Below are 13654 nucleotides of genomic sequence, written 5' to 3'. Positions count from 1 at the left end.
ATGCAATTGGAGACGCGACCTGCAGCCGATGAGTCGCTTCAGCTGCAGCCCGTAGTGTTGCGGCCCGTTCGCTTAGCGCGACTTCCCCGTGTTAATCGTCATGCAATCCCAGATCCAGTCTCGGGACCAGCCGAGCGCACCGGAACATAGTGAAGCAGTTGGTAGTGTTCAATCGGCGAGAAATCACGCTTGGACTTTTTCAGAGAACTCACGCGGTTGACATCAGCAGTGACTGTACGTTCATTCCTCCATAAATCTGTTAAGGCAGGCTAGACTACCCAGCTTTACATTGGAACAAGGGAAGGCCAGACTACAAATAACCAACTCTAGATGAACAACTTCGAGCCTTGATACTTCGTCTTCTCCCTGTACACAGTAGACTTGAGCGAAGCCTCAAGCTCTCGCTTCGGGAAACCTTTGAGAGATCGTGCGTACGTTGCGACAGAGTGCGAGATGAGCTTGGTGTTGACAACCCACGCAGTAACGTTGAGGTTTGAAATATCGTCGCAAAGCTGATGGTAGCAAGGATCATACCAGTCCCCAGCCTTGCCCCCAAACATCTCTACTTCCTTCTCCGTCTTGATACCCTCGGCTCCTGTAGCAATGCCACCACCGGGGATTCCGTTGCGAATGAAGCCGTCGTAATCGCTGCGGCCATCAAAGGGAATGAAAGTGTAGTTCAGACCTTGATCCTCGTACCACTTGATGTACAGATCCCGCAACTCTTCGGAGCCGTTCGGGTTCACCGCGTTTGTAGCATTGTAGATTTGGTAGGCGAAGTTGGGGCTGGTACAAGTTAGTCACATTACATGCGCCACGCGTACGGTGATTTCGCTTACCTAGCCATCATATCGTAATCCATGAAGAGGCGGATCTTCTGGTTCTCCTTCTCGGGCAGAGAGGCGACATAGTAGTTGGATCCGAGTAGGCCTTCCTCCTCACCCGCCCACCATGCAAACCTCACACAGTTGGTAACGTTGAACTTGGTAAGTTGAGTAGCAATTTCGAGCAGCGACATTGTGCCTGTTCCATCATCGTTGATACCAGGCCCTTCGGTGACACTGTCGGAATGGCCGCCGAGCATGACGCAGTTGTCCGGATCGCCAGCCGTTGTCTGCGCAATGATGTTGACCGTCAGAATGGTGTTCACTTCAGCGTCAATGTAGGCGATCGCATCCACGCGCTTTCCCTTTTCGAGCTTCTTCAAAATTGGTTCAGCTTCTTCACCGGACAACCCGAATGTAGCTACATGATCGGGAGACGGCGTTCCGAGGGTGCCCGAAACGCTGTCTTTCTCATAGTTGTAGACAATGGCAGCAGAAGCGCCTTTGCGACCTGCATGCTCGGATTTAGTACCAAAGGGGCAGACTCCACGTTTGATGAATGCGATGTTTCCGGCTACTGAGTCTGGGTAATCCGACGCCTGACAACCGTCATTCTCAACAAAAACGAGGTCGCCGTGTACAGGCTCTTTGTCCTTTGTGGGAGGCGTTAAGCCCATGGGATGGGCAGACTTCGGCACGACATCGCCAATGACAAGACGCGACTCAAAGACATTGCCGGACACAGCTGGGAAGGTTTGATTGGTGATTGTGTAGTAGTCGCCAAGTTGAAGGATGGTTTCATAGATGTAAGACAGCGTTCCGAGGTGGCCTGCGACTTCATCAGCATCAGCGTACAACAAATCACGTGCGCAAACGTACCAGCACTCCCGATGACTCTGGTGGGATGGTTGTATTCCTCTTCACCGAGCTTCGCAATCTCGTACATCTTCTTGGCGCGTGCCATCAATCTGTCCCCACTGATGAGGTCTTGGAGCTCGGTCGAGTTGACCAACGGTTTGGTCCCATGTGGATGTCCGAGTGGCGCTTGATTGCCGGACGACATAAGCGGGATCTGGAGCGCCGTCGCGCTTGTGATGGCTGCGCACAGCGCAAAACCAGAGGAGAAGACCATGTTGTGAGTTACGGAGATGGATGGGTTTGGAGACGAGATGGGATGGAAGAGGGTTGTTTGTGTGTTTATGGATGAGTCGCTGTTGCCATGCCGCTAACACGCGCCTCGCGATAAGGCCTGTCCCGTGCACAGTACCAGGTGACTGCTTTTGCTTGAGCATATGTCAAATACATGATGGCTTTTTGTATGTATTGAAGCCTTGTCAAGCTTTGCGATGTGCAGAGGGAAGATCAAGTCGTGAGGACATAGTTGCGCATCCAGCCGGCGTTACCATGCTGTTGCTAGTCTCTCATCATATGCAAGGTACAATAGATGCGGACCGCCAGGAACCAATCAAGTCTAGATGAACAACAACTCCCCCATCGCATCATGGAATGTCTGCAGACTGATGTGTGTAAGTACATAGTTTCAACAGCAGTAGACGTTCGGTCCTCTCTAAATCGTCATCAGCAACTTGTCGGCCCTTCTCAACATTGCGATCGATGACGGTTCATGCGGTTGTCAGTAGCCAACGCGTTGGAACCAGCGCTTGTATTCCATGTAGCGCCATCGATGCGAATGACCTCTGGTAGCTCGAAGTGTGTCGGTGGCCATCAAATAGCTCGCATGTGCATTGCGGAGATCGAGACCCTTCCCCTTATTGCTGCTAAACCTGAGATGTGGAGTCTCGGCCCACGTCAATGTGCATGGAGCTGAAACCTTGTTCTGGACTCCGCATCGTAGTGCAGCCAAGGCGTGTCAAGCATTGCCAGGGACGTTGCGCGGTGCTTGGTGACGTGTTCTACTGAAGATAAGCTTAGCTAGACACTGAATTACCATGAATCGGTGCCAAAAAGAACCAATGAAGACCAATTGCCTGCGAACGGCGCGCGCTGCTGCAGAGTTACGGTGTAAACGCGCTGCGACATTTTCGTTGTTTGGCGATCATAGCGTCGAGGCTGTGTGTTGTGGACGCGCCCGCCCCGTTGCGAACTGCACCTCGTAAACAAGGAAGCAGGTAGTATACTACTCGTCCCGAAATGACGCCCGGCCCTTTTACAATGTCTAGTCCCACCGGCCCTCTTGTCTTTCTTTTTCACTTACTCTCTATCAACTCCTCTCCAATTACGGCATTACAAACTGCAACCGCTGCAGGGCAACTCGTTCGCCCGCCCTGAAACCCAAGCCAGTGCATTCAACTCTTGCACTTGGCGCACCCTAAAAACCACCCCTTGGGCAATCTTCGTATACCAAAGCCATGGCGCACCGCTCGAGAAGCTCGCGAGACTACCCCGACGGCTCAAGGCACCGCTCGTCGCGCGACCGAGGATATACCAGCGAGAAGCCACGCTCCGTCCCTCCCTCCGATCGCCGTGACAGGCGCGGCTCGTCTCTGCCACAGTACAACCACAATGGACACAAGGTGACCCCCGGCCTTCACCCCGAGGGCGAGAGTGGCCGCAGGGGTTTCAACCCGATCAAGTTCCTTGTCATCAGCGGCAGGAGTAGCAGCACGATGTCTATGCTAGTGAACTGCCTATGGCCCATTGTACCTGTAGCAATTGCACTGGTAAGCGGCACACAAGAGGATATGTTTCTTGTACTAACCGACTATAACAGCACTTTGCGAGGCCCGAATGGCATCTAGCGATCTTCATTACCAACTACATTGCCATGCTTCCTGCAGCCAACTTACTCGGTTTCGCTGGCCAGGAGTTCTCGCGCAAGATGCCAAACAAGGCCTTTGCTGTCGTTCTCGAGACAACATTCGGTTCCGTTGTCGAAGTTATTCTGTTCATGGTCTTGCTCAAAACCTCCAACGGCGACTCAAACGTGCAGGTTATCAAGGCTGCTATATTGGGGTCTATCTTGGCCAACCTGCTCCTCTGCCTTGGTACCTGGTAAGTGTCTGTTCGATGCTCGATCAAGCACTCACTAATTTGCTCCAGTTTCATTGCCGGTGGTGTCAAGCATGACGTCCAAGAGTTCCATAGTGCTGTCTCTGAGAACGGTAGTGGCTTGATGCTCGTAGCTGCCAGTATGTCGATCCTCCTCTTGGCTCGTCAAAGTACCAATGCTAATCTTTATAGCCGCGCTCGTACTTCCCGCTGTCTTCTACGCATACCTCTTCCAAAACCCCGATTACGAACAGACTGTTGATATCGCCTATAACACTCGACTGATATCCCGCGGTGTCGCCATCATCTCCATCGTTGGCTACCTAGTCTACTTGTATTACCAGACCGTATCCCACGATGGGTTGCTCCATGAGATCTACGAGGCAGACGATCACAAGGACAAGGACCGCCACGAGGAATTGGCTAAGCCCAAGCTTACCCTGACCGAAGTCATCGTTGCTCTTCTCGTCTCACTGGCCTGCGTTGCACTCGTCGCTATCTTCCTCGTCCTCGAAATCCCGCATATAGTAGAGCGAGGAGTTAGTGACTCCTTCGTCGGACTTATCCTTATCCCGCTGGTTGAGAAGATCGCCGAGCACCTCCTCGCCATTGACGAAGCCTATGACAATCAGATCAACATGGCCCTTGCCCATGTTCTCGGTGCCTCTATCCAGACCGCCCTGTTCAACGCACCCCTTGTGGTACTGGTTGGCTGGGGTATTGGTGTCGGCATGGACTACAACTTCGCCATCTTCGACGCTGTTGCCCTGGTTCTGGCGGTCCTGGCGGTTGGCTCGTTCCTCCGCGACAGAAGCTCGAACTACCTGGAGGGTGTGCTCTGCGTGATGACGTACGTCATCATCGCAGTATGTGCGTTCTACTTCCCCAACCCTGCACATCACGGTGCTTCCGGAGGCAGCGCTGAGGGTGGCGCTGAGGGTGGCCACTGAAAGAACCGCTCAGATGGCTGTATCTGTAAAGCCACAGGGCTTACTTAAATTGATATTCACACAGCGGTGGTGTTGTGGAGTTTCGTTGCAAATGGGCTGCGAGGAGGATGGTCGGGTTTTCCTATATGTAGCAAGCATCTGTGATGCATTTCTTTGAACAGTCTTTTTTTCCAACAGTTTTAAATAGCGAGCGAGAGATACCAATATGATACACGAGATTGACACTGTTTATCTGCTGAGCAATGTTGGTGATGGCTCCCATGTGCTGCGTTGGCGCCAAACCCTTTGTGACTAGAGTCCTGCGCACGGTCCTCCACACAGATTAGGCGAATAATCGCGCCTGCCCTCCCGACATTTCTACTCTCCAGCGACAATCCAACTAACCCGACAGCCACCGCCCCTTCCCACGACAACCTCTTCTCCCAGCTCACACAACAAGTCGCCAAAATGGGTCGCGTCCGAACTAAGACCGTCAAGAAGTCCGCCAAGGTCATCATTGAGCGTTACTACCCCAAGTTGTCGCTCGACTTCGAGACCAACAAGAGGATCTGTGATGAGATTGCCATCATTGCCTCCAAGAGGCTCCGAAACAAGATTGCCGGATACACCACTCACTTGTACGTGCCGACACTGGGGCTGCGACAATGGCAATGAGGGGCTGGTTCTGGAAGCTTGAGTGGCCTGCGCAGAGCAGCGTTGTGCAATGCCTATGCGCAGGCTCTTGGGCACTTCAGAAGATAGCTCTTCATCCGCCCGCACCGCAGCCACGCTATGAGCAGCGTGCTCTCTCGCACCAAACATCAAGCTAACAACTCGCAGGATGAAGCGTATCCAGCGTGGTCCCGTCCGTGGTATTTCCTTCAAGCTCCAAGAAGAGGAGCGTGAGCGAAAGGACCAGTACGTCCCCGAGATCTCCGCTCTCGACTTCACCCAGAACAGCGAGTCTGGCTCGCTCGACGTCGACCAGGAGACCAAGGACCTGCTCAAGAGCATGGGCGTACGTTACTCTATAACCATACCACCCCAAGCATCTCACTAACACTTCCGATAGTTCGACAGCATCCCCACCAACGTCATCGCCGTCTCCCAACAACAGATTGTCGAGCGCGGTCCCCGCCGCTTCAACGACCGCCCCGCCCGCTCGTAAATACGAATGCGCACGCGCGACACGATGGTCTCCCTTCTTCCTCCTTTCTCGGCTTACTGAAAATATGGTGTCTGGGAAAGGGTCTCTTCTGCCACGACTATGGCATGGTTTTACGGCTATATACGGCGGCATGATGATCAGGAGTCAATGAAACAAAAGGTTCTCCCCCACTAGGTGTCGCTGAGTCCGAGTGTTGCAAGACACGAGGATGATGCTTGATTGCCATTTCCCCTGCCCATGCGCCCTGTGTGATGCGATGGTGTTGTGATGACCAACGAAGAATATATAGTTCAGGTTCAGGTAAGTGAATTTCATTACCGGTCTAAACAGCATTACCAAAAGGGAACGGTCCTTCATACGTCTCGTGATGTCAATAGCTTCCCGCTCAGATGAAACAAATCCACGCACTATCTCAACCCATCGCTCAATGCACGTCCTCATGTGTAGTATGTTGTGTTTATCAAGGCTCGATGAATCTAGTCTATACCATGTGGAGCCCAATTTGCTCGATGAAACCATCATTGAACACATCCCTAGAACGTTGCCGACATCACCACACCGTTCAAGGCCAAGCTCCAGTGTACGTTTTCTGTCTGCCAATGCTACTGCCAGCAACGTGGTCGTCATCCAAATCCTTTGCTCTAGCAGTCTCCGCGGCTTCCTTTGTGGCATCACTGTTGTTCTTCCGACCGCGACTTGTACCCGCACCCAAGACCGCCTGGTGCAGACTACTCCGCTTGTCCGACTCCGAAGTAACAGGACGCATGGCACTCGCGGAGGACGTCTTTGGCGTAGCTGGTACTGCTCTAATCGTGTTGAAACGATACGTTTCGGGCTCGGGTGTCGCGACCCAAGTTGGACCGGGTCCGTACTCTAGGCTTGGACGTGAATGCTCTTGCTGAGGATGTGAATATTGATTGGAGGTGCGCCTCTGATTGTCCATAAGATGTTGTGGAGGAGGTATCGGGGAACCAGAGCCAGTAGGAGATGACGGCGTTGTTGCTTTGGCTGTGCCATTTTGCTTGCGAAGACGATCAATCGAGTAATAAAGGGCGAACATGATGAGGGATAGTGCGAAGAAGACCCCTATAGCGATGCCAGCTATCTGTGTACTGAAGAGAGTCATGGTAGTCTTCGGTCTGCTGGTTTGTAGAGATAGTTGGGTGGTCTTGGAGAGTCGGAGGTAGGGGTGTGGTAAGTCTTCTGTATGTTGGGGACTATGAACGGGGTTTTATCAGCGGAATGAGGAACAATCTGGGAGTGGGTCACACAAACGCATGTTCATTCTGTTTGTGGATGCTCAATGTGGTAGCCGTCGGGTAGGTGCATGTTACACGTAGACCTTTCGAATGCATCTGGTGAGAGCTGTGGTTTTGGCATGACGCGCACTGTAACATCAAGACTCCTAAGTCCATGGCATTTATGCATTCATGTCATGATCATGATGATATTGGAGCTACCTGCAAGACTTAGCACTTGCGAACCTGGAGAGTACGTACATAGCCCCGCCTTCAACTAGGTCTGCCTGAACAAGCTTTTCACAGCCCTCTTCAACCGGCTCTCTCGCTTCTCTTTCAACTTCAGCCATACATATAGCCCTGGTTTTCCCTTCAGAGACCAGCTCAACTTACCCTTATCATCCCTCCAGTGAACCATCCATCGCTCCTTTTCCAACGAGGGGTTTTCGAGCATCAGCTCCCACCTATAGCTCGACCCGCGAAACGGATACACCAGATGAGGGTAGTGAGCGGGAAGTCGACCACACCCACATACCTTCTCATCATGGAGCCTTTTCAAGCGGAAAGCAATCTTCCGAACGTTACACGTCGTCGTCGGAAATGGTGGGTTAAGGACTGAAGCGCGAAGGCACCAGTGGTTTGCCTGGGCATGCTTTCCATTACACATTCCTGGAGCTATGAGGCAATTCATTGCTGTGACGAGTCCAATGATATTGCTGTATGTTGTTCGGATGCGATAATGGTCGGATGCCACAGAATCGCTTGGAGGATAGAGGGGTGCGGGCATGTCCTGTACTTGGCTCATGTAACGCGCGATTTGTGCCGGATTCAGTGTCTCAACCATCTGCAAGACATCGTCTTCACCCTCTAGGTCTTCCAATCCGATGGTCAATCTGGCCAGGTGAAGCTCTAGTACTGGTGCCATGGCTTGCAGAATGCCCATTATCGTAGGCCGATCGAGCATTGCCCAGCGTGGTATTCCGATCGTGAGGTGCATCAGCGAGGCGAAGGTCGTCGGCCGGAGCGGTTGTAGCTTCATTGGCGTTGCGTTGACGGAGAACTGGATCGTGCGTAGGATGGAAGGGGCCAGGCGGACGGCTTCGGAGGTCATCTCGTTGTAGATTTGGGGGCAGGAGAGCATGAGCCCGATGTATGTCTGGTAGGGCGCGTTTGGTAGGAAGCCATCGGGGGCTATGTGGCTGTATATGAGCAAGCGTATCTCCGCTGGTAGTGCAAGCAAGTGGCATGGCGTCGCAGCTGTGGCTTGGGGACGCCTGTCTCGACGTTTGATCAGCTTCATGTTGTATTGGGTCGATGGTGGCGTGCCGTTAACGTAGAAAGTGGAACGAAGTTGCTTGCGAGGCAGGGACTTTTCGCGTGGTAACAAAAGCTAGTTGTGGAAATATCTCTTCGTTGCTACTGTCTCCTTCACTGTCAAACGCCCATCAAAGTAGCGTCTCCCGTGCCTTGAAAGACTTTTGAATGCCATTAATTCGGCGCAAACCAGATCTCAGCGTCACCATGGATACAAACTCTTGAACAATGTAACGGCACGCTTGATAAAAGGAGGCCCAGTGCTTTCAGCTCCAATTTTGTCATCTAGGTTCTCGCGTATACCCTGAGTGTCCTTCCGGAAAGGATACCATTCCGATCCAACGGAACCATGATTCTTTCAGGCTATCAGAATAACCGAGATCGCTCCAGAGAAGATGTGTTTTCTAGACGGCATATGCTGCTGCTGTTCCCAGGAATGTGGCACGTAAGGCAACCAAAGCTGGAAGCGACAACTTCCATAGATGGCGAAGAGGACCAGCGTACTGTAATCCACACATATTCAAATCAATATTTTCGCAATGATGACATGTAAATCTGGATCGAGGCGAGTGTACTGAGCGCAGATGAGATGAGGATGACAATGCAGGAACGCGACAGGAAGGGGTTCATCACTCAAGCGCACCCCGGGCGCACACCAACGCGTAGCGATGCGGTGCAGGAACGTATAACGCGTCGCAGCCATTGCTGATAGGAGAGAAGCTGACAAGATGAAGCACTCAATGGATGTCCTGATGGAAGGTTGTGAGCGGAAGCGCTAACTATGACGTTCACCCGAGGTTCCAAGATTGTTGGGGCCGAGTCATGTGGGTCACGTGTCTTTCCAATGCTCACCCCGAATTTACTTGGCACGCTAGCGACGCGAGCGTGAATGTTTTTGCCTACCGCCCTCACGCTCCGACAACCCAACCACCCCGCAACCTTTTGACCCGGCCACGAACCTCACCTTACAACCCCATCGAAATCCATCGAGATCTGTTTCCTTTCTCATCCATACTGATCCACAAGTAGACAATTTACTTCTTTCGGTATATCAGGTCATATATCGCGCTTGGATCACTATGTCACCTGCCGCGATCAGCCAGACCGCTGTTACCTCACCTTCGCCGCCACAACAACCCCACACACCGACTTGTACGTGTAAACTGTGGAAATATCTCTTGACCATGAACTAACGTGCCGTACAGCGAATGCTATACCTGCATCAAAACATTTCGATGACATCTTCCACGCCAAGTTCATGCACATCATCCAAGAATGGAAGAATGATCCATCTCGCGGCCAGCTAACTCAGAAGGATCGAAAGACCTTTATCGAGAATGCCTTCTTTGAGACCGATGAACTGTATTTCGGCCGGCGTATGATGACTGATCTTGAGATCAAGCTTCGCGCCCTTACCAAGGTCTTCTACAAAGTCCTCGCAGAAGAACCCTGGTCCGAGGATTGGATACGCGCCCCTGATGTTGAGCGTAAGCTTTCCAAGTTTGAGATGCACGAAGATTCCGTAGCTCTCGCCAAGGAGTATGGCTTTACCACACCTCGTGAGGCTGTCAAGGCGGCTCGCGAGGCTGGTATCAAGAACGCCGAGACTTACAAAGAGGCTCAAAAGGAAGGCAAGACACTCAAGGACATCAAACTCGATCGGGGCCCGTTCGACGATATCGAGATTGTCTACATCGCCGGCACGGTCTCGTCATCTGCTACAAGCAAGATTGACCGTAGTAGCATCTATCCAGTTTCCGTATCTTCAGTCGCCAATGTCCTTCAGAACCATATCTGTAGGGACATGGTTAGACCGTTCTCAATGGCTGAGCGCTTCGTCAACTGCACCGACACCAAGGAACTTGAAGACATGCGCCGCTTCGCATGCAATGTCTGCGATTTCTGTCCTCATCTTCTCGACAACGACAACGTCAGCCTTCTCGTTGTTCTGCTTATCCTGTCGCGTTCTGACTGCTGTCGTCGCTTTGAGGCCAATGGCATTCGCATTGAAGGTTCCACGATTAGTCACCGCAAGGCTGAGTGCATGAAGAACAAGATGGGCTGGAAGACATCCGAGGACAAGAAGCCCTACGACAACTTCGCTCAAGAGTTCCAGACCCGTGTCAAGAATGCTTGCTTCCCAGCTCCCCGAGCTCAGCGCATCGGTGGTCGAAAGCCGCCGCGCAACTCTTCTGGCCCAGCGACCCCTCCAATCTACGCCCAGCCTCATATGGGTTACGTCGCGCCTCCACAGGTTCGCACCGACCATGCAAATACTGGTATCAACGTTCCTGCTCCGCCTGCACAAAACAGTTTCGCGCAACCTGCTGTCCCAACAATCAAGGACCAGCGTGGTCGCGAATCAACTGGTGCCGGTAACAGTGCCGCCGAACCCATGGATCTTTCCTGAATTGTTTAGCGTGTCATCGACGGGCTTCGCAAGCTCATTTTCAAGAATCATTACTGCATGGCTAAGGCGTTCTTTAGGTACCTTGGGGTCTGCATATGGGTTCAAAAACGGCGTTCCATGCATCATGTCCGATTTACCTACGTGGTTGCCATATTCTGCATGCTTCAGTGTACTCATCGTCACTTTCCTGTAAATAGTCATACTGTCAGTATATAGCCATCTAATCCATACATATCTGAATGCAGAATTCAGGTCATACAACCGGGGCATCTTCCAGTAGATGTTCGTGTTTTGAAACAAGCTACACTGTGGAGTTTGCAAAGGATGTTAATGTGTCATCGCATTGTTATTTTTATTCGACAACAAGTTGAAGCTATATTACATCATCGCGACATCTCGCCAGCATGAAGTGTTGCTTTATTCCAGCTGACTCCACTCGTGGAATCAGCTAGACTGCCAAGCCAAGTGTGTATCAAACTGACTGCGATGCGGCTCGGACGTCTTTCCGTTCAACAACTCACTCACTCAAGAGATCATCACAATGGAGCTCAATAACTTCGAATTCCTAGCCTTCTTCCTTTGCTCAAGCATTTTCGGTCTGCTCTCCGCAGTCTGGTCTACAGTACGTCAATTTGAAGCACTACACTAGCGTCTCATACTAACAGCTCCAGACTGAACTCATCAGCGATCGTGAGATCGTTCTCTTGATCGGAGTCTTTGTCGCAGTCGCGATCGCGCTTCTCGCGCGTCTATCCACCAGCAAGGCGCTCACCAAATTCCTCACGATCGACGTTGACGGGGTACACGAGAAACAGCTTCGCGATCTCAGTGAAGCGCATCGTCGTCACGTCGCGAGCGTAAAGCACGAGAGCAATCGCGAGAACCTTCGCCTTCGTAACGACATCAACTACGCTGCTATGAAATTCGACCGCCTATACAACGAGCACGACTACATGTCTAGCATGTACCAGCAGCAGATGCACCACACTCAAGAACAAGACGACCGCATCGAGTACCTCGAGAAGAAGCTTCAAGAGTTCGGACAGTCTACCCCCGTTACTCGCGCTCCTTTCTCCGCGCCGCACTCTCAGATCAGCTTCTCGCTTCCGCCACGTCGCCAGCGATCTGAGGAGGCCTTCAACTACGTTCCTCTCAAGGGCTCACTGTCTCAGGTTGTTGAGAGCAAGGATGAATAAGATTTGACTCGTGTTCGTCGCTCGTGCGGATTAGCACGGCCAGGCCGCCTGATACATAGCTAGATGATTGGGAACGCGCTGGTGAGACGAGTGCAGGGCGGTCATCGATTTGGATATCCGTACTAGACTAGATCTCATAGGATACCAATGAAATGGGTTTATCTCAAAGCCACAGCTCACTTTCGTGTGAAGCGCAATGTTTTCGACGTGGCAATGCTGTGCCCACAATGCAAGTGACCAAGTCGGGTGTCTCATCTGCGCCATGGAAACACTAGTGTTTGCACAAACCATTCGCAACGCTCGTCCACGTTCGGAACTTATAAGCATGTAATATTTCTTACGACAGCAACTTCTTTAACACAACTAATTCAGTCATGACGGAAGAAGAGAGACGTACGCTCATGAGCGCAGATATTCCCACGATCCAAAAGATACACACTGCCATCGCCGCTATCCAACCAAGCACGGAAATGACGCTCTTTCAACAGCGTAGGCTTCTCTATCTCTGTTTGCGTCTGAAAAGCGAGATAGACATACCTATCGGATGGTGGTTGATTGAAGACGTAGAAAGCCCAATTTCTGATTCCCAAGTCTGGCGCGACGTTGATACCGAGCTTGGTATACCAGAGTCAGAAGATTATTCCTACTCGGTAGCGTATCAGAGCGCAGGGGTAGAACAGGATGGAAATTCTCCACCTCGTAGTAGCAGCAGAAGTCTATCGAGAGGGAGAAGAAGGACGAGATGAGGCTGTCTAGTGATGTTGCGAAACTACAGAAAAAATGAAAGTAAGCGGTGGCGCGAGATCCATGGGTTGAGTGTGGTTAATGGCTTGAGTATGAATTACGAGTGCCATATGATCATCGAATGAACGGTCAATGAAGAGCCCTGTCGTCGGCAATCTAGTCACTTACACGCGTTCCATTTTATTGAAGCCATGTCTTATTCCCAAAGCCATGTCCGATCCACCTATCCAAAGAAGGAGACAGGGATTTGAGCTTGAAGACTGACACATGAGTTGCGGTGATCAATCACATAAGCTTGTCATCTATGATAGACTTTGGTATACTGATTGTTTTACGTGCCACATCGTGAAGGAACTTGCCCGCAGCAAACAAGTTCAGTATATCAGCGCAAGATGAGAAGCATCAGAGCACCATCAAGATCATTCAGCTCGTCACACCGCTCCATAACATGGCATCAGAGAACCTCAGCTACCCCTCAGAGAAGGCCGCCGTCATCAACAAGCTTTCTCAAGCCATCAAAGCGCTCGACACCAGCGTTCCCGCCTCTTTCCAACAGCATCGCCGCTACTTATACCTGCTTGAGCGCCTCAGAAACGAGATAACCGACCAAGTCAATGAGTGGAAAGGACAAAGCCCTGATGCTCCACCCTACAAGACTTTCAGACTCGGGGTTGACGCCGAGTTAGACATACCAGTCGATCCTTACCAGGAGACACCACCTCCGAAGGCGGAACTCTGGACACCGAACCAATCTTGCCCAGAATGTGGGAAGCCTAGATAGTGCAGGGACAATACGTAGGTGGCAGTCAAGTCTTCTGAACA

General features: G+C 51.6%; 7 protein-coding genes across 7 annotated transcripts; 5 read left to right on the top strand and 2 right to left on the bottom strand.

Annotated features, from left to right (window-relative positions):
- Positions 1 to 326: 326 nt before the first annotated feature.
- Positions 327 to 1956, bottom strand: J4E85_004702 (uncharacterized protein; the record flags this gene model as incomplete). The annotated part of the gene is made up of 3 exons (XM_051468955.1): positions 327 to 786; positions 840 to 1653; positions 1704 to 1956. 3 exons carry the CDS (start codon positions 1954 to 1956, stop codon positions 327 to 329), a joined length of 1527 nt encoding a protein of 508 aa, XP_051327170.1.
- A 1237-nt stretch (positions 1957 to 3193) lies between these two features.
- J4E85_004701 (uncharacterized protein) lies at positions 3194 to 4783 on the top strand (the record flags this gene model as incomplete). Its single annotated transcript, XM_051468954.1, has 4 exons — positions 3194 to 3505; positions 3556 to 3836; positions 3885 to 3973; positions 4026 to 4783. 4 exons carry the CDS (start codon positions 3194 to 3196, stop codon positions 4781 to 4783), a joined length of 1440 nt encoding a protein of 479 aa, XP_051327169.1.
- A 447-nt stretch (positions 4784 to 5230) lies between these two features.
- On the top strand, positions 5231 to 5930 carry RPS17 (40S ribosomal protein S17; the record flags this gene model as incomplete). The annotated part of the gene is made up of 3 exons (XM_051468953.1): positions 5231 to 5400; positions 5603 to 5780; positions 5835 to 5930. 3 exons carry the CDS (start codon positions 5231 to 5233, stop codon positions 5928 to 5930), a joined length of 444 nt encoding a protein of 147 aa, XP_051327168.1.
- Positions 5931 to 7855: 1925 nt separating this feature from the next.
- On the bottom strand, positions 7856 to 8468 carry J4E85_004699 (uncharacterized protein; the record flags this gene model as incomplete). Its single annotated transcript, XM_051468952.1, has 2 exons — positions 7856 to 7861; positions 7965 to 8468. The coding sequence occupies 2 exons, from the start codon at positions 8466 to 8468 to the stop codon at positions 7856 to 7858; spliced, it is 510 nt and encodes a 169-aa protein (XP_051327167.1).
- Positions 8469 to 9561: 1093 nt separating this feature from the next.
- Positions 9562 to 10892, top strand: J4E85_004698 (uncharacterized protein; the record flags this gene model as incomplete). Its single annotated transcript, XM_051468951.1, has 2 exons — positions 9562 to 9634; positions 9688 to 10892. The coding sequence occupies 2 exons, from the start codon at positions 9562 to 9564 to the stop codon at positions 10890 to 10892; spliced, it is 1278 nt and encodes a 425-aa protein (XP_051327166.1).
- A 541-nt stretch (positions 10893 to 11433) lies between these two features.
- Positions 11434 to 12088, top strand: J4E85_004697 (uncharacterized protein; the record flags this gene model as incomplete). Its single annotated transcript, XM_051468950.1, has 2 exons — positions 11434 to 11514; positions 11564 to 12088. 2 exons carry the CDS (start codon positions 11434 to 11436, stop codon positions 12086 to 12088), a joined length of 606 nt encoding a protein of 201 aa, XP_051327165.1.
- Positions 12089 to 12462: 374 nt separating this feature from the next.
- Positions 12463 to 13613, top strand: J4E85_004696 (uncharacterized protein; the record flags this gene model as incomplete). The annotated part of the gene is made up of 2 exons (XM_051468949.1): positions 12463 to 12577; positions 13198 to 13613. The coding sequence occupies 2 exons, from the start codon at positions 12463 to 12465 to the stop codon at positions 13611 to 13613; spliced, it is 531 nt and encodes a 176-aa protein (XP_051327164.1).
- Positions 13614 to 13654: the final 41 nt, after the last annotated feature.

The sequence above is a fragment of the Alternaria conjuncta genome (genome assembly GCF_024043145.1).
Source record: "Alternaria conjuncta strain BMP 0040 chromosome Unknown scaffold_6, whole genome shotgun sequence".
NCBI lineage: Eukaryota > Fungi > Ascomycota > Dothideomycetes > Pleosporales > Pleosporaceae > Alternaria > Alternaria conjuncta.
Note: the sequence above shows the minus strand (reverse complement) of the source record. Positions and strands in the feature narration are given on the sequence as shown.